Source organism: Globicephala melas, chromosome 15, assembly GCF_963455315.2.
Source record: "Globicephala melas chromosome 15, mGloMel1.2, whole genome shotgun sequence".
Classification (NCBI taxonomy): Eukaryota; Metazoa; Chordata; class Mammalia; order Artiodactyla; family Delphinidae; genus Globicephala; species Globicephala melas.
The window spans coordinates 3,586,093-3,610,186 of record NC_083328.1 but is presented as its reverse complement, the minus strand read 5'-3'; the positions used below and the strand labels follow the sequence as shown (position 1 = coordinate 3,610,186).

General features: G+C 52.5%; 1 protein-coding gene and 1 long non-coding RNA gene across 11 annotated transcripts in view; one reads left to right on the top strand and one right to left on the bottom strand.

Moving 5' to 3' along the window:
* Positions 1-440: 440 nt before the first annotated feature.
* LOC132593550 (uncharacterized) lies at positions 441-1,512 on the bottom strand. Its single transcript, XR_009559198.1, has 3 exons — positions 1,357-1,512; positions 743-843; positions 441-620 (listed from the first exon to the last, which is right to left on the bottom strand). It is a non-coding gene; the product is annotated as an uncharacterized lncRNA (long non-coding RNA).
* Positions 1,513-2,364: 852 nt separating this feature from the next.
* LOC115847107 (monocyte to macrophage differentiation factor 2) overlaps positions 2,365-24,094 on the top strand; it is a 126,098-nt gene continuing 104,368 nt past the window's right edge. For 2 of the 10 annotated variants that reach the window (XM_060285665.1, XM_060285661.1), the window contains exon 1: positions 2,543-2,660. Coding sequence is in view for 2 of the 10 variants with exons in the window: in XM_060285659.1 (XP_060141642.1) it covers positions 2,472-2,518 (47 nt within the window). In the remaining 8 variants the exon portion in view is untranslated. Of the gene's footprint in view, positions 2,519-2,542; positions 2,661-20,171; positions 20,313-20,494; positions 21,068-24,094 lie in introns of those variants that run through there. The other 8 variants (XM_060285664.2, XM_060285660.2, XM_060285666.2 and 5 more) reach the window with 6 other exon arrangements.

The following is a 24,094-nucleotide window of genomic DNA, read 5'->3' as shown; positions in this document are numbered from 1 at the left end:
AGTTGGGGTTGAGGGCTTTGGAGGGGGTCTGGCTTGTGTCTGGGGACAGGTGTGTCCTGGTGCGGCTGACAGTGAGGCTGGGGGCAGAGTTTGGGGGTCAGAGCAATGGTGTTGGAGGTCAAGGTCAGGAAAGAAGCCATGATATGCAGGGCTCAGCCTTACCTGACTCAGTTTGACTTTGGGCTCCTGGAGATCTAAGAACTCATTAGAACAGGGGTTTTGTGGCGGGCAGTGAGCTCAGAGCCTGCAGAGCTGGGTTCTGGGGCAGGTCCTGCTCCTCAGGCTGTGCGACCTTGGGAGGGTGCCCTGGCCCCTCTCAGCCTCCCTTTCCCTCCTCTATATGAGGGGACAGGAGGTGCTATAGCCACCACATCTGTGAGCCTCGCCCTCCTTTTTTTTTTTTGCGGTACGCGGGCCTCTCACTGCTGTGGCCTCTCCCGTTGCGGAGCACAGGCTCCGGACGCGCAGGCTCAGCGGCCACGGATCACAGGCCCAGCCGCTCCGCGACATGTGGGATCTTCCCGGACCGGGGCATGAACCTGCGTCCCCTGCATCAGCAGGCGGACTCTCAACCACTGCGCCACCAGGGAAGCCCTCCTCGTCCTTCTTAACCATGACTCCTAGTAAGAAATAGATCTTCCATCGCAACCAGGACCCAGATGTATACAAACAGAAGTTTCTTGAACGTGACGTGTTCTCATTGCATCTTTTCTATTTCACTTTGTTTTTAAATGCTGCTCACCATGCCCTAGGTTGACTCCACGATCTTCTGGTGTCGTGCTGTCCCGTGGAACTTTCCATGATGCTGGCAATGGTCCAATAAGGTAGCCCCTTGAAATACGGCTAGTAACCAGGGCAATGAATTTTCAATTTTATTTCGATTAACTCAACGTAGACGTAAGTAGTTGCACGAGGCTGGTGGTTATTGTACTGGAAGTCACAGCGCTAGCAAGTCCAGAGAGCAATTCGAAACCCACGGCGCTAAGGGATCTGTCCAGCTTGACCCTCCCAGCCCCTCCTCACCGGCTGGGCTGGGACCCTGCCAGACCCTCTGGCCCACATGTCCATCCCTTGGCCTTCCACCCATGCCGACCTTGACCTCAAGCTCACCTGGCCAAAACCCGACTCATGATCTCCCCTACTCCTGTCACCGCCCCCCTCCCTAGGTAACACCAGTACCCACCCAGCAGGGCCAGCCAGAATTCCAGGCGTCACCCCCCACTTCTAGTCCTCCATCAACAGGGTCTGGTGGATTTTTACCTCCTAAGCATCCCTGGATCGCTTCTCTTGACCATCCCACCCTCAGCCCTGCAGTGGCCTCTGAACGCATCTACCTGCAACCCTTCTGGTCCTCACCAATTTCAGGTGTGTGTGCCCACCGTGTGCCCAGCATCTGGAGTGCAGAAATGAATTTGATGGAGTCCTTTTGTCTTTCTCCTTCATCTTGTTCTAGCTACCTTGGGGCAGAGGACGTGGGTGGGATTATTTTCTGACTGTGTAGTAGGATCTCAAATAAATCTTGTTATAAAAAGTAGCAGGGAGCTGGGGCTTGGGAAGGGAAGGGAGGAGAGGGAAGGAGGGGGAGGTGTGTGGGTGGGAAGGAGGGACCTGATCTTCTACCTGGGGACCTGTCTTTCCACATCAAAGGCCGTCCTGCCTTCCAGCAGCCCCCAGGGTGTCACCTCTTCCAGTAGGTGGTTTCACATAGCCCTTCGCCCAGGCCAAGGTCCCCTAAAGGAGAAAGCTGAATTTTGTAAAGATGAGGGGCAGGGTTTGGGGGCTGGGGTGGTGGTGGGCACATCCTGGGTACCTGGCGACCAAATGCCCATATGCGTGTGCCCCTGTCTCAGGGTCGTGAGGGTCCCCAGAGTCACAGCCTCTGGGAATTAGGGGGTTCCCCAGAGCCTGCGCCATCCTCTTGGGGCCGTCGCACCTCGCAGGGACGCAAGGCGGGGGCGGAGGGGGGAGTGTGAGCTACAGGTGCGCTCTGGGGCCGGCCACGAGAGGGGTCGCAGGGCGGGCACGCGGGCAGGGTCCGCCCCCCCTGGCGTCCCGGCCCCCGCCGCGGGGGACAGCGGGGCTCCGTCTAACAGGCAGTCTTCTCGCAGGAAAAACTACGGGACGAGGGGGCCGGGGGAGCAAGGAAGAAGGGGCTGCTTTCGGAAGCTCCCCCTAGGCCTCCACCCCTCCCCCAGGGTTCCCTTCCCGCAGCGAGGCTGGGAGGGGTCGGCCCCGCGCGGGGAGGGGGCCGGGGCTGCGGGGACTCAGGCGATTGGCCCGGAGCCCCCCCGCCCCGCCCGCCACCAGCTGCTCGGGATTTGGCGTCGGCGGCTCCGGGCTCGGCTCCAGCTCGGCTCCGCGCGCCCTCGGCCGCCCCCGCCCCGCGGCCGCCGACCTGCTGCTCCGGCGCCGCGGCCTCTTCAAGTTGCCGCGGTCGGAGCCCCGGGCTGGAGGCTGATGGAACCGCCGCGATGTTCGCTCCGCGGCTCCTGGATTTCCAGAAGACGAAGTACGCGAGGTGAGCGGGGGTGGGGAGCGCGGGCGGCGGGTCCGGCTTCCTGCGCCGCCAGCGCGCTCCCCCCGCCGCCCCGAGAATTCAGGGTGATAAATGGACCCTGTCCCCGGCCGGAAGAAACCGGACACGAGACGTCGTTGTCTTTGTGAGTCTCCGCGCGCGGCTCTGCGCCCTGGACCCGGGAGGAGCGCGGGTTCCCCGCGCCTCCGACTTAGCGTGGTGCCCTGGGGCGAGTCGCTTCACCTCTCTGAACCTCAACTTCCAGGTCTCAAAGGCGGGGATAATGAGAGTCCCCACCCCTGGGGTCCCCGCGAGGATTACGTGAGATGATCCCTTCAAAGCACTTTGCACGGGCTCAATCGCTATTCAGCGCTTTTGCTAATGATAAAAGGCGTTGGCCCGCACCGCCCCAGCGAACCCCCGACCACCCCGTCCCCCGCACCACCCCTGAGCACCCTCCTAGCAAGCAGGAGGAATGGGTAAGGAAACGGAGGCACAGGACCAGGACCTATACATCTTGGCTTTTTCATAGTGGGAAGTCTGTGGTCCCACCTGAACCTCAGTTTCTTCTTCTAAAGTGATTTCACATCGCCGAGTGGAAGCCAAGGTCTTGTCGCTTTGATTCCCAATTAAGGGGCTGGGGGGAGGGGAGGGAATATTAAGTTCCTCAAAGATTTTGGCGGGGTGGGCTTGCCTGGAAGCTGGATGAAAACCCTTTTCTAGGATTGCCCCTTCGCCCCTAGGAGTCTTGCGGGAGGACCCACTGCTCTGGGTGTGCAGCCCTAGGCGTCGGCCTCCTGCCCCGGGGAGCCCGCCTTCACCTGCTCTTACCCTCCCGCCAGGCCTCCTGCCTCCGTGGGTGGAGTGGGCAGGTGGTGAGTTGAGCTGGGTTGGCATCCTTTTTGCTGTCACACCTACACAGCTCATTGTCTCCTGGCAATTGTTGAGGGTCCCTGGTCCCATGAAGTCTCCACAAGTTGCTGTCAGATGGAGCACAGCTTGACCCCAGAGGCCGGGCTGAGCTCGGCTTCAGGGCGGGAAAGTGCGGAGGCAGGACTGGGTCCTTTCCCTCTCAGTCTCATCTCTGTTTCCTCTGGTGTGGGGGGGCGTTGTGTCTCCTTCATGAAGTTGGGGAGTCCCGCTGGAAAGGGGTTGCTGGTGGGAAGGCCCGGAGGAACTCCTGTGGTGTTTCTCTTGGCGGGAAGGTGGGAGGGGCTGGCTGCACAGATCTGCGAGGCGGTCTCGTCTGGCGTGGGAACTTGGACTTTCAGAGGATTGTTCTCGAGGGTCCTGTGTGCTGGTGTGAGATGTAAGTTGGTGGAGTGTTCACTCGAAGGGAAGGGAGAAACCCGGGGCTGGAGACTTCAGAGGCGGGGAAGGAGCTCTGTCCCACACCTGCTGTGTGACCTTGGGTAGGCGTCTCAACCTCTCTGGACCTCTACTGGTTAATCCGTTAGACAGGAGGGTTGGTCTAAATGATCTCTAGATTTTGACACTGGTGCTGCTCCCACTGTAACTGGAATAGAGCTCTCCAGCTGGGCTGAGGGCTGGACCATGAACCATTTCTTTCATGCTTGGGCTGATGACGCTTCTACAGGTGACGAGTCCAGTGAGGAAATGGAATGCATTGATTAGAACTATTTCTGTTCCCTTCTTCCTTGTGCGGCCCTTACTACCATCCAGTCCACATATTAGGTCCTTAATCAAGGCTTTGTGATTGAGTGAATTTAATAGTATGACCCAGACCTGTCCAATAGAAATAGCATACAAGCCACGGAGGTAGTTTTAAATTTTCTCATAGCCGTTCAGTTTAATGTGTGGCTAATTTCCCATCTCACTGTCATAAGAAGGCGAAAAGAAACAGGTGAAATTAATTATGAGAATATATTTTAGTTACCACTTTATATCCAAAGGATATTCAATATGTAATCAATATAAACAAATTATTCATAAGATATTTTACAGTTTATTTTCAACCACAAGTCTTTAAAATCTGGTGTGTTTTATACGCACAGCCCATCCCAGTTTGAACTAGCTATATTTCAAGTGCTCAATAAACACATGTGGTCAGTGGTTGTCATACTGAACAGGACAGGAATGTCCTCCAGGGTGAGAGATGGGTGTTGGTCTTAGTTCTTTCAGGCTGCCGGAACAAAGTACCGTAGACTGGGTGCCTTATACACAGCAGAAAAGTATTTCTCACCGTTCTAGAGGCTGGAGGTCTGAGATCAGGGTACCAGCAAGGTCGGGTTCTGGTGAGGGCCCTCTTCCAGGTTACAGACTGCCGACTTCTTGTATCCTCATAGGTCAGAAAGAGACAGCGCTAGCTCTTTGGCTTCTTCGTATAAGGGCAGTAATTCCATTCATGAGGGCTTCACCCTTATGACCTAATTATGCCCAAGGGTTCTACCTCCAAATGTCATCACACTGAGGGTTAGATTTCAACATGCGAATTTTTTTTTGGAGGGGGGACACAAACATTCCGCTCTTAACACTGCTCCTGTGTGACGTTGCAAAAGATGCTTTCCGTCTCTGAGCCTCTGTTTCTCAGTGGGTGGTTGTACCAGCTGATCTTTAAGGTTCTAATCTCGAGTCCTTGAATGGTTTATCTACATCCAGGAACATACTTATCATCAAGCTCTAGGAATTAAAGACTGTAGTGTTGGTTCAGGGCTAGGCAAACTGACCGATGGAACAGAACAGAGAGGCCAGAAACAGATTCATGTATATAAAGGCATTTGACTTTTGACAAAGGTTGCCTTGCTGATGAACCCAGTTAAGGATGGTCTATTGAATAAATGGTACTGAGACAATAATCTAGATGGAAACAACGAAACTAGAGTCCTACCTCACACCATACAGAAAAAGCATTTCTAGATGGATTAAAGATTTGCAAGTGAAATTTAAAAAAAAATTGAAAACTTTTTGAAAATTTGAAACAATATCTTTTGGCTATCATGCTAGGTAAAGATTTCTGAAGGCACAAAAAGTTCAAACCATAAAAGATTGATAAACTCAACTACATTAAAAATTATGAATTTTTATTTACCACAAAATGCCAGGAAGACAGGAGAAGACAAGCCATGAACTTGAAGGACATATTTGCATTTGCAACATATTTAACCAACAAGTAATTAATATCCAGAATCGGGAACTCCCTGGAGGTCCAGTGGTTAGGACTCAGCGCTTTCATTGCAGGGGGCACGGATTCAGTCCCTAGTTGGGGGGCTAAGATCCCAAAAACTGCACGGCACGGCCAAAAAAAAAATTAAGTAAATAATAATATCCAGAATCTATAGAGAACCACAATAAGGAAAAGACAGCCCAATAGAAAATGTAAAAAGAGAGTCATTTCAGGAAGGGAGGACACAGATGAGCCATAAGCATGTGAACAGCTGCTCGCTGGCATTGGTGATCGAGGAAATGCGAAATAAAGAGTCCATGGGACGCCATTCTTGTATTCAGTATATAAGAGGTCTGACAATACTATTATAACTACTTTGGAAAACAGAAATTACCATGTAAACTTGGACACAGCCACTCTCTTCTGGGTGTCTGTGCTAGAGAAATTCTGCACATGTATGCCGGGGGAGGTGGCCCAGGATCTTCTCAGCAGCACTGTTCAAGGTAAGCAAGAGCAGGAATCAGCCCAGAGGTCCACGTTGATGGAACCGTAGGTATCCATGCAATGGAGCAGTAATCCTGCAAGGAAAACAAGTCCAGTCCCAGGCAACGTATGGATGAATCTCACAGACGTGTTTGAACAGTAGCAAAACACGGAAGAAAGCATGACTCCAATCATGTAACACTCAAATCCCAGTAAACTGTGTCGTTTAGGAATGCAGAGAAAAGTACGTGAAAAGTGAGACGACGATGATTCCAAAATCAGGTTAGTGGCTACCTGTAAGGGAGGGAGGGAAAGATACACCGGGGGCTTGTGGGTCCTTGTAGTTCTTAACTTGAGAAGAAAAATAAACTGGGTTCCGCGTGTCCTAGAAGGCAGCGAGGTCTCACGTTTCCTGGGTGAGCCCCACGTGGCTCCACCTCCCTGCAAGGAAGCTGGGAAGTGTAGTCCACCTGTCTGTCTGTGCCCCCTGCTGCTTCCGTGTCCAGAACGGCACCTGAGCAGTTACCAATCAAAATCTGTTGCGTAATACTGGCTGTGTGACTTAGGATGAGCGAATTGACCTCCGAAGACATAGGTACCCTCTTTCGCTTAATGCAATGTGACCTTAAACGTGGGCCACTGTAAACTAACATTATGGTTATAAATGTAACACATGCTCCTTGGAGAAAAGTTTTTCAATTATGGGAAGTAGGTGTAAAGACGAAAGCAGCAGACCTTTGATCCCATGGTCTGGAGATCATCACTGTTAGATGTGTTGACTTTTCTTCCAGGCTTTTTCTGTAGGTACTCTATAGCTAGCATTGTATTCTAATTTTTGAAAGTTGACCTGCCGTAATCCCGTCTCCTTTGTCTTTCATAATTGCTTTGCAACCTCAGCCTAAGGGGGGCTTTTGCTTAATATTCCATGTCGTCATCACACCCTGCTTTATTTTATTATTTCCCACTTTTGGACACTCAGGTTGCTTTCTGGATTCCGCTTCTGTGCACACGCTGCAGGAGCATCTCTGCAGCACATACCTGATCCATTGTCAGTTCTGGGTGTTGGCCTGGTGCCGAGGCTCACCGACGGCCCAGACTATAATGACTTGGTTGGGGACCTGCCCTGCCCCCCCAGCGCAGTTCCTGCCGTGGTGTTTGGAGTTGCTCCTAAGGCCAAAGATCGGGCCCCTTGGGCTTCTCTGGTGGCGCAAGTGGTTGAGAGTCCGCCTGCCGATGCAGGGGGCGCGGGTTCGTGCCCCGGTCCGGGAGGATCCCACGTCCCGCGGAGCGGCTGGGCCCGTGAGCCATGGCCGCTGAGCCTGCGCGTCCGGAGCCCGTGTACCGCAAAAAAAAAAAAAAAAAAAGATCGGGTCCCACTCCTTCCATGGCGGGGTCCTTGGGAAACATAGAAGGAGCCAGGAGCCTGTGCTGTGATTCCACCCTCCTCTTTGTCGTCTTCTCTTGTGCAGGGGACTTTTCCCCTGAGCCTTGCTTTCCTCCTTGTAAGTGAGGTTCACAGGTGGGATGGTGGCAGTGGCCCTGGGAGGCCTTCTGTAGGTTTAGTCCCCGTCCTTCTATCTGAGGTCCCTTCACAGCCACTTAGGACCAGTCCTGCACCAGCCGGGACTCTGAAATTCTGAAGGTCACGGGCTTCGTAAACGTTTGTGCTTCTTGAGGTGATGAAGATGAGGTATGTGAAGCTTCTGGCGAGGTCCTTGGTCTACAGCCGGTGCTCCAGAGCGGTGGCTGTTTATGTCGTTGTTATTGTTATCCAGTCTGTCTCTTTCCAGAGAGGACTCGAGGCAGTTTGTAACAAGCAAGTTTCTCAACATCCACGGGGCTGTCGGAGGAACCCTTCCACCCTGGCAGGGCTTTCTCCGACGTCAGCAGGTGTCTGCCTGGCTGGAGAAGGGGCTCAGGGGTGCTTCTGCCTTGCCGGGCTGCCTGGGGCACGGTCGGCCCAGGGCTTCATGGAGGAGGGGGAGATAGATGACCCACACTTCCTGTACATCGTCTCCTCTGATCCTTGGCCGTCCTGGGAGTAGCGGCAGTTTCTAGTCCTGTTTGGTTCGCCCGAGGCCGTAGAGCAGTTGGTAGGATTCACACCTGGGTTTGTCTGGGCCCTGCTTGTCTGCATCCCCCCCCCCCCCAACACGACCCTGGGGAATAATCATCATCATCACCCGCAGCTGCAGGGCACGTGTCTCACACGCTGAGTCTCTACTCCCCACTGGACGCGGGGATTAGAATTCCGACCCCTCCCTGCTGCCTGCACCCTCGCCGGGACTGGAAGGGCTCTGAGAACACACTGTCTGTGCGCCGGCCACCTTTGTTCATTCACTGACAGCCCCGCCCCAAACGCAGTCGGGCCAGAGCAATGTCCCCGCGGAAGCCCACCTGCCGTATGTCTGGTTATTTCAAGTAAAACAACCAAGCTAACGAGCTTCTCAACAAAATGGGTTCTGTCCTCCTTCCGACAACTATACTTCTGTGGTGACAACATTGAGCCCTCTGTAAAACGGTGGCCGTCATCTGATTGAAGACTGGCTGGCATCAAAGACAATTGAGGGGGCTTCCCTGGCGGTCCAGTGGTTAAGACTCCACGCTTCTGCTGCAGGGGGCACGGGTTCGATTCCTGGTCGGGGAGCTAAGATCCCACATGCCGAGTGGCGAGGCCAAAAAAATAAATAAATAAATAGAAAGGCAGCTGAGTGTAGTTAATTTTTACACGCGTCTTTGGCATTCGTTGCTGGGCAGCCTTGCTTGGATGAGTAATAAAGACATAGTTTATTAATTATTATGTATGTCATATGATTTATTTGATTGACTTCACTGCAGCAAAATCATTATCTATAGTCAAGATTTTCACTTATATTTGGGTTCTGTTAACAGTAATCATCTAAAGGCGTTCTGTCGGGAACTGTAGCCCTTGCCACGTGTGGCTATTTAAAGTAAATCTTGGACCTTCCCTGGAGGTCCAGTGGTTAAGACTCTGTGCTCCCAATGCAGGGGGCATGGGTTTGATCCCTGGACGGGGAACTAAGGGCCCATATGCCATGCGGCCAAAAAAAAAAAAAAGTAAACCTAAATTTATTAAAATAAAATTAAAAATCTAGTTCCTCAGTCACACCAGCCACATTTCAAGTTCTCTATAGTCACATGTGGCCAGCGCTGCTGTATGGGACAACACAGACATTTAACGTTTCCATCATTGCAGAAATTTCTCTGGAAGAGCACTAGTGTAAGGGATTCAAATGAAAAATGTAATTTAAAAAACCCCACAAATGTAAATTAAAGCAAATGTCAGAAACTGAAAAAAGTTAAATGATGTTTAATTCTAAAATATTCAAAAACTTCTATTAAATTGAAAAGGCAAAATACAGATTAAGATGAATAAGTGTAACATTTTAAAGTCAAACAGTATTTAAGTAAAGCTGAAATATTTTATTTGATGTTTTTTGAAAATGTGATTGAAACCTATCATATGGAAATGAAACTGCTCACATCTGGAGTTCAGTGTCCACCTCATTGCCAACATAAAGAATAGGTAGGGAAAAAAAAAAGCATAGGTAGAGAGCAGGCTTATGACTGCCAAAGGGTTGGGGGGAGGGAGAGGGGTGGACTGAGAGTTCGGGGTTGGTAGATGCAAACTATCAACATTTAGAATGGGTGAACAGCAAGGTCCTACTGTATAGTGCAGGGAGCTATATCCCGTGTCCTGGGCTAAACCATAATGGAAAAAGATTTTGAAAAAAGAATGTCTGTATGTGTAAAACTGAGTCACTTTGCTGTACAGCAGAGACTGGCACACATTGTAAGTCAACTATACTGTACTTCAATTAAAAAGAAAAGAACAGGAGTTATGTCTAATGCAAGTTACCTCTAGTCCTGCACATATACAAGTTCAGGAGTGATATGAATTCATTAATGTTTCACATGCTTCTCAGCTGCCATGTGCCCGTACTGGGAATTCCAAGGCAATTCATGAGTGTCTTTGAAACCTGGAAATGAAACAGGAAGAGAAACGAATGGATGCTTGAGGTTACTGGGCTGTGACTCTTTCTTGGGCATCAGCCTATGGCGTTCATGCTGTCTTCAGAGTAAGGCTTTCGCGGATGAATGGCAGTCGTCCCTCCGTACCCGCGGGGGCGGGGAGCGGGGATAAGGGAGCGATTTAGTTCCAGGACTCCCGCGAATGCTGGCGTGTCCGCGGATGCTCAGATCTCTTGCGGGTGTTCCTCCGTATTCGCGGGTTCTGCATTCGTGGATTCAACCATCCACGGATTCAATCAGCCGCGGATCGCGTAGTAGTTTCCATCCCCGGCTGGTTGAATCCCTGGGATGTGTAACCCACGGACGGGGAGCGTGACTGTGGTTTGTCTTCTCTCTTACCCAAGCCTGCCTGCTGCTCACATCTTTCTGGCTGCCAATGCCAGCAGTGGCATCACCCACAAACCTTCACAGCATTTGGATGCAGTCAGTTTTTTAAAAATTATGGTAAAATATGCCCAATGTAAAATGTACTATTTTGACCAGTTTTCAGTGTACACTTCGGCGGCATTAAGTACATTCACCTTGCTGTGCAGCCGTCACCACCATCCATCTCCCAGAGTTTTTCATCTTCACAAACCGAGACTCTGTCCCCGTTAAACACTAACTCCGCCGTCCCCCTCCTCCAGCCCTTGACCCACACCCTTCTACTTTCTGTCCCTATGGATATGATTGCTCTAGGGACCTCGTGTGAGTGGAATCCTACAATACTTGTCCTTTTTACGTCTGGCTCCTTTCACTCAGCATAAGGTTCATCCATGTTGGAGCAAGTGTCAGAATTTTCTTCCTCTTTTAAAAAAAATTAATTTTATTGAAGTATTGTTGATTTACAATGTTGTGTTAATTTCTGCTGTACAGCAAAGTGATTCAGTTATACATATATATATATATACACACATTCTTTTCCGTTATAGTTTATCACAGGACATTGAATATAGTTCCATGTGCTATACAGTAGGACCTTGTCGTTTATCCATTTTATATGTAATAGTTTGCATCTGCTAATCTCAAATTCCCAAGCCATCCCTCCCCCACCCACTCTCCCCCTTGGCAACCACAAGTCTGTTCTTTATGTCTGTGAGTCTGTTTCTGTTTTGTAGATACGTTCACTTGTGTCATATTTTAGATTCCACATATGAGTGATATCATATGGTAAATGATAGGGCCTTTCTCTTTCTTTTCTGTTACTTCACTTAGTATGATAATCTGTAGGTCCCTCCGTGTTGCTGCAAATGGCATTATTTCATTCTTTTTAATGACTGAGTAATATTCCATTGTATATATATGCCACATCTTTATCCATTCATCTGTCGATGGACATTTAGGTTGTTTCCATGTCTTGGCTATTGTAAATAGTGCTGCTGTGAACATAGGGGTGCATGTATCTCTTTGAATTATAGTTTTGTCCAGATATGCCAAGGGGTGGGACTGCTGGATCATATGGTAACTGTATTTTTCCTTTTTTTGAGGAACCTCCATACTGTTTTCCATGGTGGCTGCGCCAACTTAAATTCCCACCCACAGTGTAGGAGGGTTCTCTTTTTTCCGTGTCCTCTCCAGCGTCTGTTATTTGTAGACTTTTTAATGGTGGCCGTTCTGACCGGTGTGAGGTGATACCTCATTGTAGTACCTTCCTTTTTAAGGCTGAGTGATGTTCCATTGTATAGATTTGCACCCACCTTTTGTTCCAAGGACACAGGACAGGAGATGTGAAGCAGTACTGGTCCTGCCCGTGTTATTCACAAAGTGAACGTCCAGGATGACAGCTCACACTGCCAGCGATGAGTGCTGGATCCCCCGTGACCAAGGTGCTCAAAGTCTCCCTAACAAGTTAGTCTGAGTTTGTGAGAGCAGGACCTCTAAACCCTGATCCACACATGCTCCACAGATCTATAGCATTGGCATCAGCTAGCACTTGTTAGAAATGCAGAATCTTGGGCTCCACCCCAGACCTATGGAATCAGAATATTTATTTTCATAAGATCCTTCAGTGATTCATGTGTGCGTGAAAGTTGGAGAAGTAATGGATCTAACGGCACAGGCTTAGGGACAGAGTCCCTCTTGTTTAAGGGTAGTACTGCCTGAACATTAATAGGATTATTAGGGTAGGATACATAGCACACCTACTGTCAGCCTTCCCTTGTACCCAGGGCAGACATCACTAATCGATCATGGGATTCAAAATCACTCTTCCCATTGAGCAGAGGGAGCCTCTGATGCCTCAACCCGGGACTCCTGGCCAACAGAGAAGCAAATCAAGAACACGGCCAGGTAGGTGCAATAAGAAGTGTGGATCGAGATTTGGGCGGACTAATTGTCAGTGTCTCAGACTGCTTCTCTGCCACTAATTTTTTCTTGTTAATTGCCACCACAATAATGACATACACCATTTCCTGAGCATTTTGTATGTTCCAGGCTTTGCGCTAGTTGCCGTGTGCATTGATTCTAATCCATTCTGTACCCTGCCAGATAAGTGTTATTGGCCCCATGGTACAGATGAGGCTGACAGGGAGGCTGGTCTGATGGCAGGTGAGAGGGACAGCTAGCTCTAAACTCAGATCTGTCTGACCTACAGTCTGAGTTTTTGCCGATTCCTCCCTGCAGGGAACCCAGCCCTCCCTGCAAGGATCCCCGTGCTGTCAGAGCTCCCAGGCTGAGGTCCAGACCTCTTCACACCCCTCCCTGGCAGCCCCGGGGATCCGTAGCCAGATGAGTGGAAGGGCCACTGGAGTTGACCACGGAGTGCTGGCTCAGCTCACAGAAAGTGTGAGTGTGGACAGTGCTCACCGTGACTAAGTGAAGTCGTTTCTTAAACAGCAGGGCACCTGAGCTTGTTACAGAGTTTAGTGCGTTTAGGGCTCCAAGGGAGCCGGAGCCGGAGGCCAGGTGCCCCCATAGATGCCTCAGTGACTCTCTGGGTGTTTACCCTATTCTCCGCGTTCACCGTCACCTTTCCTTTCCTCACCCTTGTCTCTGTTGGTTTCCTTTGCCTCCTAGTTTCTGCCTTCTCATAACCTCAGTTCCTTCACCTCTGTTGCTTGCTGTCTCCATCTTGCCCCACATTTGAATTGCTCCCTTGGCTGTCTCCCCACGAACCTGGGGCAGTGGAGAGAGCAGGTATGTCCTCTCCACGTTACCTGGGAGTGGATGGCACATAGTAAATACAGTAAGTCCCCTACAGAAGAATGAGTCCCGCCCCGAGAGTGTGTTTGTAAGTCCAATTTGTTCATAAGTCCAACAAAGTTAGCCTAGGTACCCAGCTAACAATCGGCTACATAGTACCGTACTGTAATAGGTTTATAATACTTTTCACACAAATAGTACATAAAAAAGAAACACAACAAATAAAGAAAACTTTTACAAATATTTATTTATTTGGTTGTGCTGGGTCTTAGTTGCAGCAGGCGGGCTCCTTAGTTGTGGCATGGAGATTCTTAGTTGCGGCATGCGTGTGGGATCTCGTTTCCTGAGCAGGGATCGAACCCAGGCCCCCTGCATTGGGAGCACGGAGTCTTATCCACGGCGCCACCAGGAAAGTCCCAAGAGAACATTTTAAATCTTACAGTACAGTACCTTGGCAAGTACAGCAGCGCAGCACAACAGCTGGCACACAGGGGCTGGCATCGAGGGAACAGGCAAGAAGAGGTACTGACTGCAGTGGGGAGAGGAGGTGGGAGATGGCAGAGCTGAAGGGTCGTCAGCAGTAGGAGACGGAGGGCGAGCTGCAATGTCACTCTCGCCTGACGTTGGTGGCACAGGTTCTGGTTCCTTGCTGGATTCAATGCTATCTACCCCCTTGAAAACACGATCCAGTGATGTCTGGATAGTAGCACATTCGCATCTTTGGAAGGCAACTTGAAGGTTCGTGTGTAGGGGACTTACGTACTTGAGAATTGGAAAGTGGAATTTCACCACAGGTGACTTCTGTTGTCGGACCGCCTGGGTCTGCCTCGGGGCCCCTCCCCCTAATGGCTGTGTGATCTCGGGCATGTTACATGGCCTCTCTGTGCCTTGGCTTCCTCTTCTGAAAGACGGGAAATAATAGTAGTACTAATCTCACAGGGTTGATTGAGTCTCTGACCTTCCGTTTCCTCATCTGTAAAACGGACAAAATAATTGACCCTCATCAGAGAGTTGGAGAACTAAATGCCGAGCATGGCAAGTGCTTGGCCCAGAGCCCAGCATGGACTGAGTGTTCTGACGGTGTACCGTTCGTCTTGGTCCCTTCACTCACCCACCGGGCACCCTTGGGCTGGTCACTTAGCTTCCCTGGGACTCAGGTCCTCCATTGCTGCAGGAGGGGTGGCCCAGGTGCATACACGTGTCAGGGTGTGGGGTGTGTCCCTCTGGCCGCAGAATGGACAGTGAATAACTCTGAGTGAAGCAGAGTCATTAGGGTTACACTAAGAGAAAGTCTCGTCTTGGGACCAGGTCCCTGCACCTTCAGTCCTGCTTTTTAGGGAAGCAGGAGCTGCCAGATGGTGAAGGTCAGACCTGCGGGGTGTGGTCTGCCCTTGAGCTCCCATCTTCCACCCGATGATGAAGTTCCCCCTCCTCCGCAAATGTCCAGCTGAAGGAGTCACCAAGGGCACAAGGGCATCTGGGCTGGGGCTGTCTGGAAGTCGCCACGACCCTGCCATGTGGGCGGATCTCACCAACCAGAAGGCGGAAGTACTGGAGGCCAAGAGGGGGCTTGAAGGGAGCAGGAGCCCTGGGGCTTGTGAGGCCCCGATTTTAATAATTACCGCTTGGGTGGAGGTCTGTAGTTGGAGGTGGGGCAGGAGAGGGAGGGGAGGGAGCTTGGGTCTGTAGTGTGGTGTTGGGCCACGGTGAGGCCAGCCAGGAGCACGTGCCCCGCCCTTGCCGTGGACACCTGGCTGCACCGCATGGAAATCTGTTTCATTTGTTCGTTGATTAAGCAATAATTGCCGCGTGCTGTGGTGCGCTGGGTGCTGTCCCCGGTGCTGGGGATACAGGGCTGACCCTGTCCTCGTGGAGCTCACATTCTGGTGTGAGAAACAGACAACAGACAGATAACCGTATGCTAGAATTCCAGGTGGTGACGCGGCCAGGAGGGGGTGTGAGGGGCAGGGTCGGGTGACACGGGGATGATGATGCTTCCCTCACAGGACAGTTTGGAGGAAATGCACGTGAACTGGCACACGGTGGGTGCCGATTACATGACAGCTTGGTGCCGCGGGACTGGGGTGCCAGCAGCTGTGCTGGGCTCCCAGGGGAGCTGTCCTTTCAGCACCAGCAGATCTCAGTTCATTGCCCTGTGCCTGGACTGCAAACCTAAGCTGACAGATGTGCAGGGAGACTTAGGAAGTGGCAATTGTCCAGAGACCCCACGCCCGCAGCAGTGCAGGCACGCACCTTCAGATTCATCCAGACACAGCGCACCCCCCCCGGGTTTGTCCTAAGTCCCCGTCTCAAGCAGGGGAGAGTCCGGCAGGCCCCGTGTCATTGATCGCCCTTCCGCAGCCAGACTGCAAGCTGCTTGGAGCAGGCGTGGGCTGGGGGCTGTTCAGACACCCTGTGTCCCCTGAGGGGCCAGCGTGGTCTGGCATGTGGTGGGCATGCCTGACTTGTCCACTGGTTGGGCACCCACAGTTGGTTAGGTGGTTCACTGATTCATTCAGAAACCTTGGTGAGGGACTTCCCTGGTGGTGCAGTGGTTAAGAATCCACCTGCAAATACAGGGGAAGCAGGTTCGAGCCCTGGTCCGGGAATATCCCACTTGCTGTGGAGCAACTAAGCCCGTGTGACACAACTACTGAGCCTGCGCTCTAGAGCCCGCGAGCCACAACTGCTGAGCCTGTGTGCCACAACTACTGAAGCCCGCGTGCCTAGAGCCCGTGCTTTGCAACAAGAGAAGCCACCGCAATGAGAAGGCTGCACACTGCAACGAAGGGTAGCCCCCGCTCACCGCAGCTAGAGAAAGCCCGCATGCGGCAATGAAGACCCAATGCAGCCAAAAATGAATAAATTAATAAATTAATAAATTAATAAACCAACAACAACCTTGTTGAGAGCCAGGGCTGGGGCACCAAAATGAGTCCTATGCAAAGCTTACCCCCTCCCCTCCAGAAGCTCATCGTTTAGGGGAGGACTCGGTCTGCTAATAATATGTGAACAAGTGCATAATTGAGATATTGATAAATATGCTGGAAATGTCAGTATGGTTTCTGCTTGAATGCCTGGGTAAGAAAGGGTTTGAGGGTGACATTGACACTTTCAGTTATAAGTAACGAAGCCTCAGTTTGAACTGGCTTAAAGCAAAGAGAGAGAAGGAGAAAGAGGAGGAAGGGGCAGTGGGGGAGTGAAAAGAAGAGAAAAAAGGTTGGTACTCAGAAGTGAAAAGCATGTGCGTTCAGGTACAGCTGGATCCAGGGTCTCAAAGACGACCAGGCTGCCTCTCTCCATCTCTGGGCTCTGTTTCCTCTGGTGGCTCCATTCTCTGGACCGCCCACAGTGCTTACAAATGGAGAGTTTCCTGCGGAATCCTTCGGAATCACCATGGCCCTGGAGTCGAGTGTTCTTGTCCTGGCTTGGATCTCATGCCCATTCTCGGACCTGCTGCTGAGGTCGGGGGAAAGGCTATGCCAGAGCTAGGTCACAGCCTCGCTTTTGGAGCTTGGAGACGAGGAGTCAGGCATGACTTGGGGTCGAGGTGGGGTGCAGCTCCACCTGAGCCTGATGGAGTGCTAGCGGGGAAGGGACGGCCCCAGACGGAAGTGGGGCCATTGACTGCATGAGGGATAGATGCTAGACAGGCAGAAGCCACCCGCACCCACCGTAGGGCAGGAGAGGCTGCAGAGAGGTTGGGGCATTTGGGTGGACCCTTCAGGATGAATAGTTCTCCAGGGAGGCAGAGGAGGTGATGGAGGGGGAGGCCATTCCTGGAAGAGGGCAGAGCATGGAGGGGAAGGTTCAGGGACACCAGGGGAGAGTTGGTGAGGCTGGCCCTCAGGCCATGGGGTGGGGAGGCTGCCAGCTCTGGTCCCCAAGACCCTGGGGTGCGCCCAGCAGCTGGCCTTTCTCCAGCGGGCTCCATGGCACCGTTGAGGCTGATTTATGCTGAGAGTGTCATGACTTGGGTTCCGGAAGGGGAAGAATTCAAGGGAGGGAGGCTACTTCAGAGACTGCTGTGGCGATGAAAGTGGGGAGCTTCCTGGGATTCCCAAGGGACTGGGCTGCCGGAGCTTACTGGGGAGGGCTGCTCATCTCATGTCCTGGCTACAGGCGGGTTGCTCGCCCATATGCCCCTTTACCCCAAAGCCTTGAGTGCCTATTTCCTCAGTCCCAGGGTACTCGCTTATGGAATGAGGTTAAAAAATGAAATCTAACCTTAAAAAGGAAGGGCATTCTTTCCTTTTAACATTTACTTATTTATTTTATTTTTGGCTGCATTGGGTCTTCGTTGCTGCGCACGGGCTTTCTCTAGTGGTGAGCGGGGGCTGCTCTTCGTTGCGGTGCGCGGGCTTCTCATTGCGGTGGCTTCTCTTGTTGCGGAGCACGGGCTCTAGGTGCACGGGCTTCAGTAGTTGTGGCACGTGGGCTCAGTAGTTGTGGCACGCCAGCTCAGTAACTGTGGCGCACGGGCTTAGTTTCTCCGCGGCATGTGGGATCTTCCCGGACCAGGGCTCGAACCTGTGTCCCCTGCATGGGCAGGCGGATTCTTAACCGCTGCGCCACCAGGGAGGTCTCGGGAAGGGCATTCTGATACAGGCTGTAACATGAATGAACCTTGAGGACGTTATGCTAGTGAGCATAACAAAGAAAATGCTATTACTGCCTTCTGCTAATAAGCTAACAAACAAAAGGACAAACCTTGTGTCATTCCATTTACATGAGGTCCCTGGAGTCAATTTCATGGAGGCGGATGGCAGGGTCTGGGGGAGGGGGCTGGGGAGTCAGAGTTTAATGGGGACAGAGCCTCAGCTGGGGGAGATGGAAAGGTTCTGGAGATGGAATGTGGTGATGTTTGCCCAGCAGCGTGAATGTGCTTAATGCCACAAAAAGACACCCTTAAAAATGGTTAAAATGGTAAATTTTATGTTATGAGTATTTTACCACAATTAGAAAATTTGTGAAAAATAAAAGCTAGTTGAAAATGGTGGGCTTGGGACTTCCCTGGTGGCTCAGTGGTTAGGAATCCGCCTGCCCATGCAGGAGACACGGGTTCGAGCCCTGGTCCAGGAAGATCCCACATGCCATGGAGCAGCTAAGCCCATGCGCCACAACTGCTGAGTCTGCGCTCTAGAGCCCACGACCCACAACTACTGAGCCCGTGCGCCTAGAGCTCGTGCTCTGCAACAAGAGAAGCCACAGCAATGAGAGGCCTGCGCACCACAATAAAGAGTAGCCCCTGCTCTCCGCAGCTAGAGAAAGCCCGCGCACAGCAACGAAGACCCAAGCAGCCAGAAATAGATAAATAAATTAATTAATTAAAAAAAAAGAAAATGGTGACATAAGCAGGTCATTTATTCAGTGTAAGAGGAAACAAAAATATAAAGGAACGTTAGCATTGATGCAGTCTTACTTAATAAGTGTCCTGCAGACTTTACCGGTTGCCGTATCACTGTTTCAGTGGCCGCTTCCCGGCAGCAGGATGACCGTCCTGTCACTGTGGTGTTTTAACCTTGACCCTTGGTTCAGTTGGTATCCACCACGTTGCTCTCTGTAAAGTTACCATTCCTTTTGGTGATGAAGAGCATTGCGGGAAGGGGAGTGTTTTGAGATCATGCAAATATTGCATTCCTCCTATTATGAAAACTTCCATTCAAAAAGTAGAGAGACTAGTATAATGTAATAACCTCATAGCCTAACAATGACTAACAATTTCTAAGTAACATTTATGACCATTTTGCCACACTTGCTTCATCTCTTTGCTTTTTCTCTGCCGACAGTTGAAGACAAATCCCAGATGATGTGTCAGTCCACGTCTCTAACTGGTGAGGATTAATTCTTCCGTAACCACCAGACCCCATCACACCTGACGACATGGGCAAAACTTCCTAGCGCTGTCGAGCGCTTGCTATGTGGCTGGCGTGGCTGAGGAACTGAATTGTGCATTTTATTTAGTTTTAGTGAGTTTCCATTGACTTAGCCGCATATGGCCGGTGACTGCCAGGGTACCCTGCACAGCTGCAGAGCCTTGTCACACTCAGGGTGACGACCTTGGCAAGAGAGGCAAGAAACTTCGCACTGCATCTCCCCAGGAGGCAGGAGACATCTGACTGTCCCATTTCTGGTGATGCTGAGGTTGATCTTGGGGCCAAGAAAGTGATGCTGGGTTCCCCGGATTTGACCACCCTGTCGCTCATCAGCCTCTCACCAGCCTTCTCCGCATCCGTTGGTTACCCTTGTCTGAATCAATGATTTCATTAGTGGTTATAGTTTTGTGATTTTCAGGAGCCGCTCTTAAGGAAAGAGATCGTCCCCCCAAGCACCTCTGCACTTGGTGGACCAAAGTGGTGGGATCTTCATTATTATCTAAGACAAAACCAGGGGGTTCATTTCTTACAAAGAAAGGCCTTGGGGGAAGGAATGGGTCAGTCCCTGTTCGTAGTGGAGGCATTCTTAGCATGTGCGGACGGTATTTCAGGGTTGTGTGCGCAATGTATGGGCGTGTGGGTGCGTGTGCGTGCACCTGCGTGCATTCTGCTCCAGAAACGTGTGCGTCTCGGGGGGAATCTGTTTCTACCTGAAGGCAGCTGCCTTGCTGCCTGCTCACGGGAGTCCGGGTCACGGGAGGTGGAGTTGGGCTGGGGCCCAGCTCTGGGGGACCCCAGGACCCGCTGCTTGGGAATTGGGCTCAAACCTGCCCTGTGATGGTACCCTGGACGCTCGGCCACGGGCAGGGCTGGGCTGTGCCAGGCTGTGTGTGGCGCTGTGTCGGCGGGGATGGGACGTTCCCAGGCCTCTTGCACGTTCCACGAGCCCTCGAGCGGCCCCTCCTTTCACGGGGAATAGTACTGGCGTGGAGAGAATGATTTCCCGTGAGAGGATCCGCCATCGCAGCGTGCCCTGTCGTGCCGGCGGGCGGAGGGAACGGCTCATCTGTTGGCGGGTGGTCGCCCTCGTCTCTGGAGTTAGAGCTGCTTTGGGCTCCGTACGGCGAGCCAAGGGCTGAAGGTCCCTTGGGAGCGGTGGGGGTGGGTAGGGGGAGGTATTTGCTGAGTTTCTTAAAGTTCCTCCTGGTGGATTCGGGTTCGGGGCGTGTCTCCTAGAAGGCGTGTGGCCCCTGTGGGATGAGGAAGGTGGTTGTAACCCCATCCTGGCCTCAGGGAGGGGAAAGCTGCAGATCCCCTAAATCCCCCTGGTTTAGGGGGTCGTGGGTGGACGGGACAGTGGCCCGTCCCTTTCAGAGGCGGTGGAAGCCGGCGGGTGTGCGTGAGCCTTGCAATCTGTGAAGTGCTGTGCAGATGAGCCTCCTGGGGTCAGCAGCGGCCTCAGCTGGGACTGGGATCGTTCAGAGGCAATATTGTTTCTTGCCCAGAGCGCTTGTGGCTGGTACCTTTGGGGTTTTACTCTTAGCTGCCGAGAATCTGCCTTCGTGTGGGTTTCCCCAGAATCAGACCCGGGGACGAGGATGCAGGGACAAGGGGTGTATCTGGGAGCTGACCCCAAGATACGGCAATAGCGGAGTGCGGAAGTGAGCACAGGGCAGGGCACGCAGCCGCTAAAGGGTTTGTAAGAAGCGGTTGCACTGTAGGCACTCGGAGCTTAGTTAGTTCTGCTTGGGAGACACGGGGGGACGTGGCTTGGAGTCGTCTCCGCTGAGGGCAGGGGAGCTTGGCATCCGTCAGCTCCCCCCGAGTCACTGGTGGAGGCTGATTTCTCGGAGCGCTAGCTCCCAGGCTCCTGCAGCTGCAGCACAGATCCCCCAGGTCAGAGCTCTCGGGCTTGGGGTCTGCACGCCGGGGAGGGGGATGGGCATTCACAGCACGGAGGCAGTGGGTCGACCACCGGGCTTGCATCAGCCCCTGGTTACAAGGACTGTGGAGATGGAGGCCCACCCCGGGCTTCTGGGTTCCCATGGCATCTCCTCATCTTGTTATCTTCTGGAAGCTTCCTGGTGAGGCAGGCAGGATGGGGTGGCCCCTGCTTCAGAGGCGTGGACCCTCATTATGCCAGAGGGGAAGAGATTCCCCAGGGAGCCCTGGGGAGGGTGCAGGGCTAGGGGTGTCTGGCCCCAGCTGTGTTGGGTCAGTACCACCAGGCACGCACCCCCAGGGGGCGCCATTCACGTGGAATGCCACGTGTTCTCTGCTCCCGACCTGCCAGAGACCCTGGCCCTTTCCCCTCCTTCCTTGGCTTCCCCTCCTGTTCCCCTCCTGTCTCCCCTCTGGGATTTTGATCTCACCACAATTCTGAGCTGGCCCCAGCCCATGGACTGTTTCTCTCCGACTCTGTTTCCCAAAGACGGAGCCAAGATGCTGTCTGCCGTCCAAGAGGAGCTGTGAATTCATGAACGGACACAAAGAAGTAGCCCGGGACCAAGCTGGAGAAAGGGAGAGGCTCAGAGGGCCCGGGGCCAGCTCTGCCCTGGGCTGCCCTTGCTTCTGTGGGACGGACAGACCCCCGCTTTGTCTCCTGGACAAATCTCTTTAGTCCTTTGTCCTGGGGCTTCAGGGCTGCCACTGCCAGGCACTGGCCCAGCCCGGAAGGGGCGGCCGCAGCGGTTTTCCTGAGCCTGGGCTCATTTGGGAGAGCGGGCCTGCTTCTCTCTGGGGGCTGTGCACCCCAGGCTGGCCCAGGCCAGAAGGGGAGGGAGAAATTGCAGAAGCTCTGAGCCTGGCCTGGCTGCTCCGGACTGCAAGCCGGGGAGCAGGACGGCAGAGGAGCATCTGGGGTGCGCTCGGCTTGGAGGGAGGCCCAGGTGGTGGGGACAGGGCAGGGGGTCAGCGAGCTTGGGCCGTGCCTGGGGCTGCCCATAGGGGCCCCGGGGGGGGGTGTCGGAAGCACACCTTTTACAGACCCCTCCCAGACCTGGCTGGTAGGGGCCTGGGGCTACTCCATCTTTTCGCCTTTTATCTAAGTGTAATTACAGGAAAGTGTGTGCCTTTCCGTTATGGCTGGGAAACCGAACACACTCCTGGCACCAGCACCCACAGCAAATCACTCAGTGTCGCAAGTTGCCAGGAACCCCGTCACGCCCCCTGGTCACTGCCTCCCCGCTTCCAAGGGTAACCACTGTCCTGGCTTTTATCCTCAAAGACTCCTGGTGCTGGTTCTTGAAGTTTATAGAAATGGAGTCAGAGAGCCTGTCCTGTTTGGCACCATGACTGCGATGCACCCTTGTCTCTGAGTGCAGGGCGTTCGCCGCTTCTCTCTGCAGTCTGGTTCCATGTGGGACCCTCCGCAGTGTGTTTGCATCCTGCCCTGGACGGGCAGTTGGGTGGTTACCGGAACTCTCTTTGGGAACAGCCTCTCCCCTCTCGCAACTCGAATGCTGTAGGTTGGGGAACGTTTGGTCTCGAATATTGATTTCAGACACAGACCTGCATATTTAAAACGTTTTGTTTTATTAGATTTTAACAAAATTATTGAAGTAGTAAATGAACATTGTAGCCAGTGAGGCAGCCCAGAAATAGAAAGAAAAGAAATAATATTTCCCCCCTTCTCCCCAGGCTCTCCAGTGGGGTTTCCATTCATACCTCCTGCTTTTCTAAAGCAGCAAACTGGCCCTGCCCCTGGAATCGTGTGACCTTGAGTGGCCAGGGTCCTGGCTGGATTAACCCATGTCTCTGGAGTCTGTCTATTCCAAAAATTCTGAAGGTTTTAAAAGACTGGAACTGTTCCCAACTTGTTACCTCGAGTCTAAACAACTTCGTAAATGCTCGGAGATGATTGATCATAAGGTTGTTTGCCGAGCGTCACCTGTTGTGTGCAGGCTCTGCCTTGGGTCCAGGAAGATGAAGCGGAATCAGGGCCAGTCCCCTGGTTTGCAGTCTCGGGGCCGAGGCAGACCCAGAGCACCCAAATATGTATAATTGTGCTACAGTAGGGGTCGCACAGGCAGCTCTGGGCGTCCAAAGGGGAGAGCCACTCTCTCTGCCTAGGAATGCTCCAGGAAGAGAAAAGAGGGAAGGAGATTCCAAACAGGCAACTTAAGCAGTGGCGTTGAGGTGAGAGAAGGCAGTTTACAACCCAGCCTGGATGGGGTGTGAAGGTAGGGATCAAGGAAGAATTTTCAGGGGAAGGGCCTTTTGACCTGGACTCTGAAGGCTGAATAGGAGTTTACCACCTGGAGAAGAGGGAAAGGGGCTTTTATGTAGAAGGAACAATATGTGGAAGGCCCAGAGGTGTGATGACTGTGGGCCACAGGGAGAGCTTTCCTGGGGTGAGGAGAAACTGAAGGGAGTGAGTCAGGGATAGGAAACAAAGGAAGCAGATCCCCCTGGAACACAGGGTCTTTTAGCCCATGCAGAAGCTGCCTGGCATTTCTGTTCTTGGCCTTGGCACAGGCGTTTATGCTCTGGGTCCGCCAGGGCTTTGCCTTGATCATTGGGATCTGGGAGTCTTGGTGTGGACTGTCCAGCATGGGAGGGATTGACAAAGCCAGGGTTCAGGGGGACTGGGGTCACGGGTAACTTGTGGCCAGGGCTGCTCTAACCACTGGCCAATGAGGTGTGGGTTTCAGGAGCTGGGAAAGGGCCCTGTCCCTTCTCTTCCTTCGCCTCCAGCTCCACAGCCATTCCTCCATCCTGGAGAGGATGGTCAGATACTTTACACTACAACGTGAAAGACTAATGGCAGAACCTTTCCTATCAGAACCATGGACAGGGCTGAAACGGGAAGTGAGTGGACGGTCTCAACAAGGAGTCAGAAGGTCTCGGTTGCCATCTTAGCTGCACCACTTCTAACTAGTGGCTTCACTTCTCCGAATCCCTGTATAAAATGACAAGCATCAT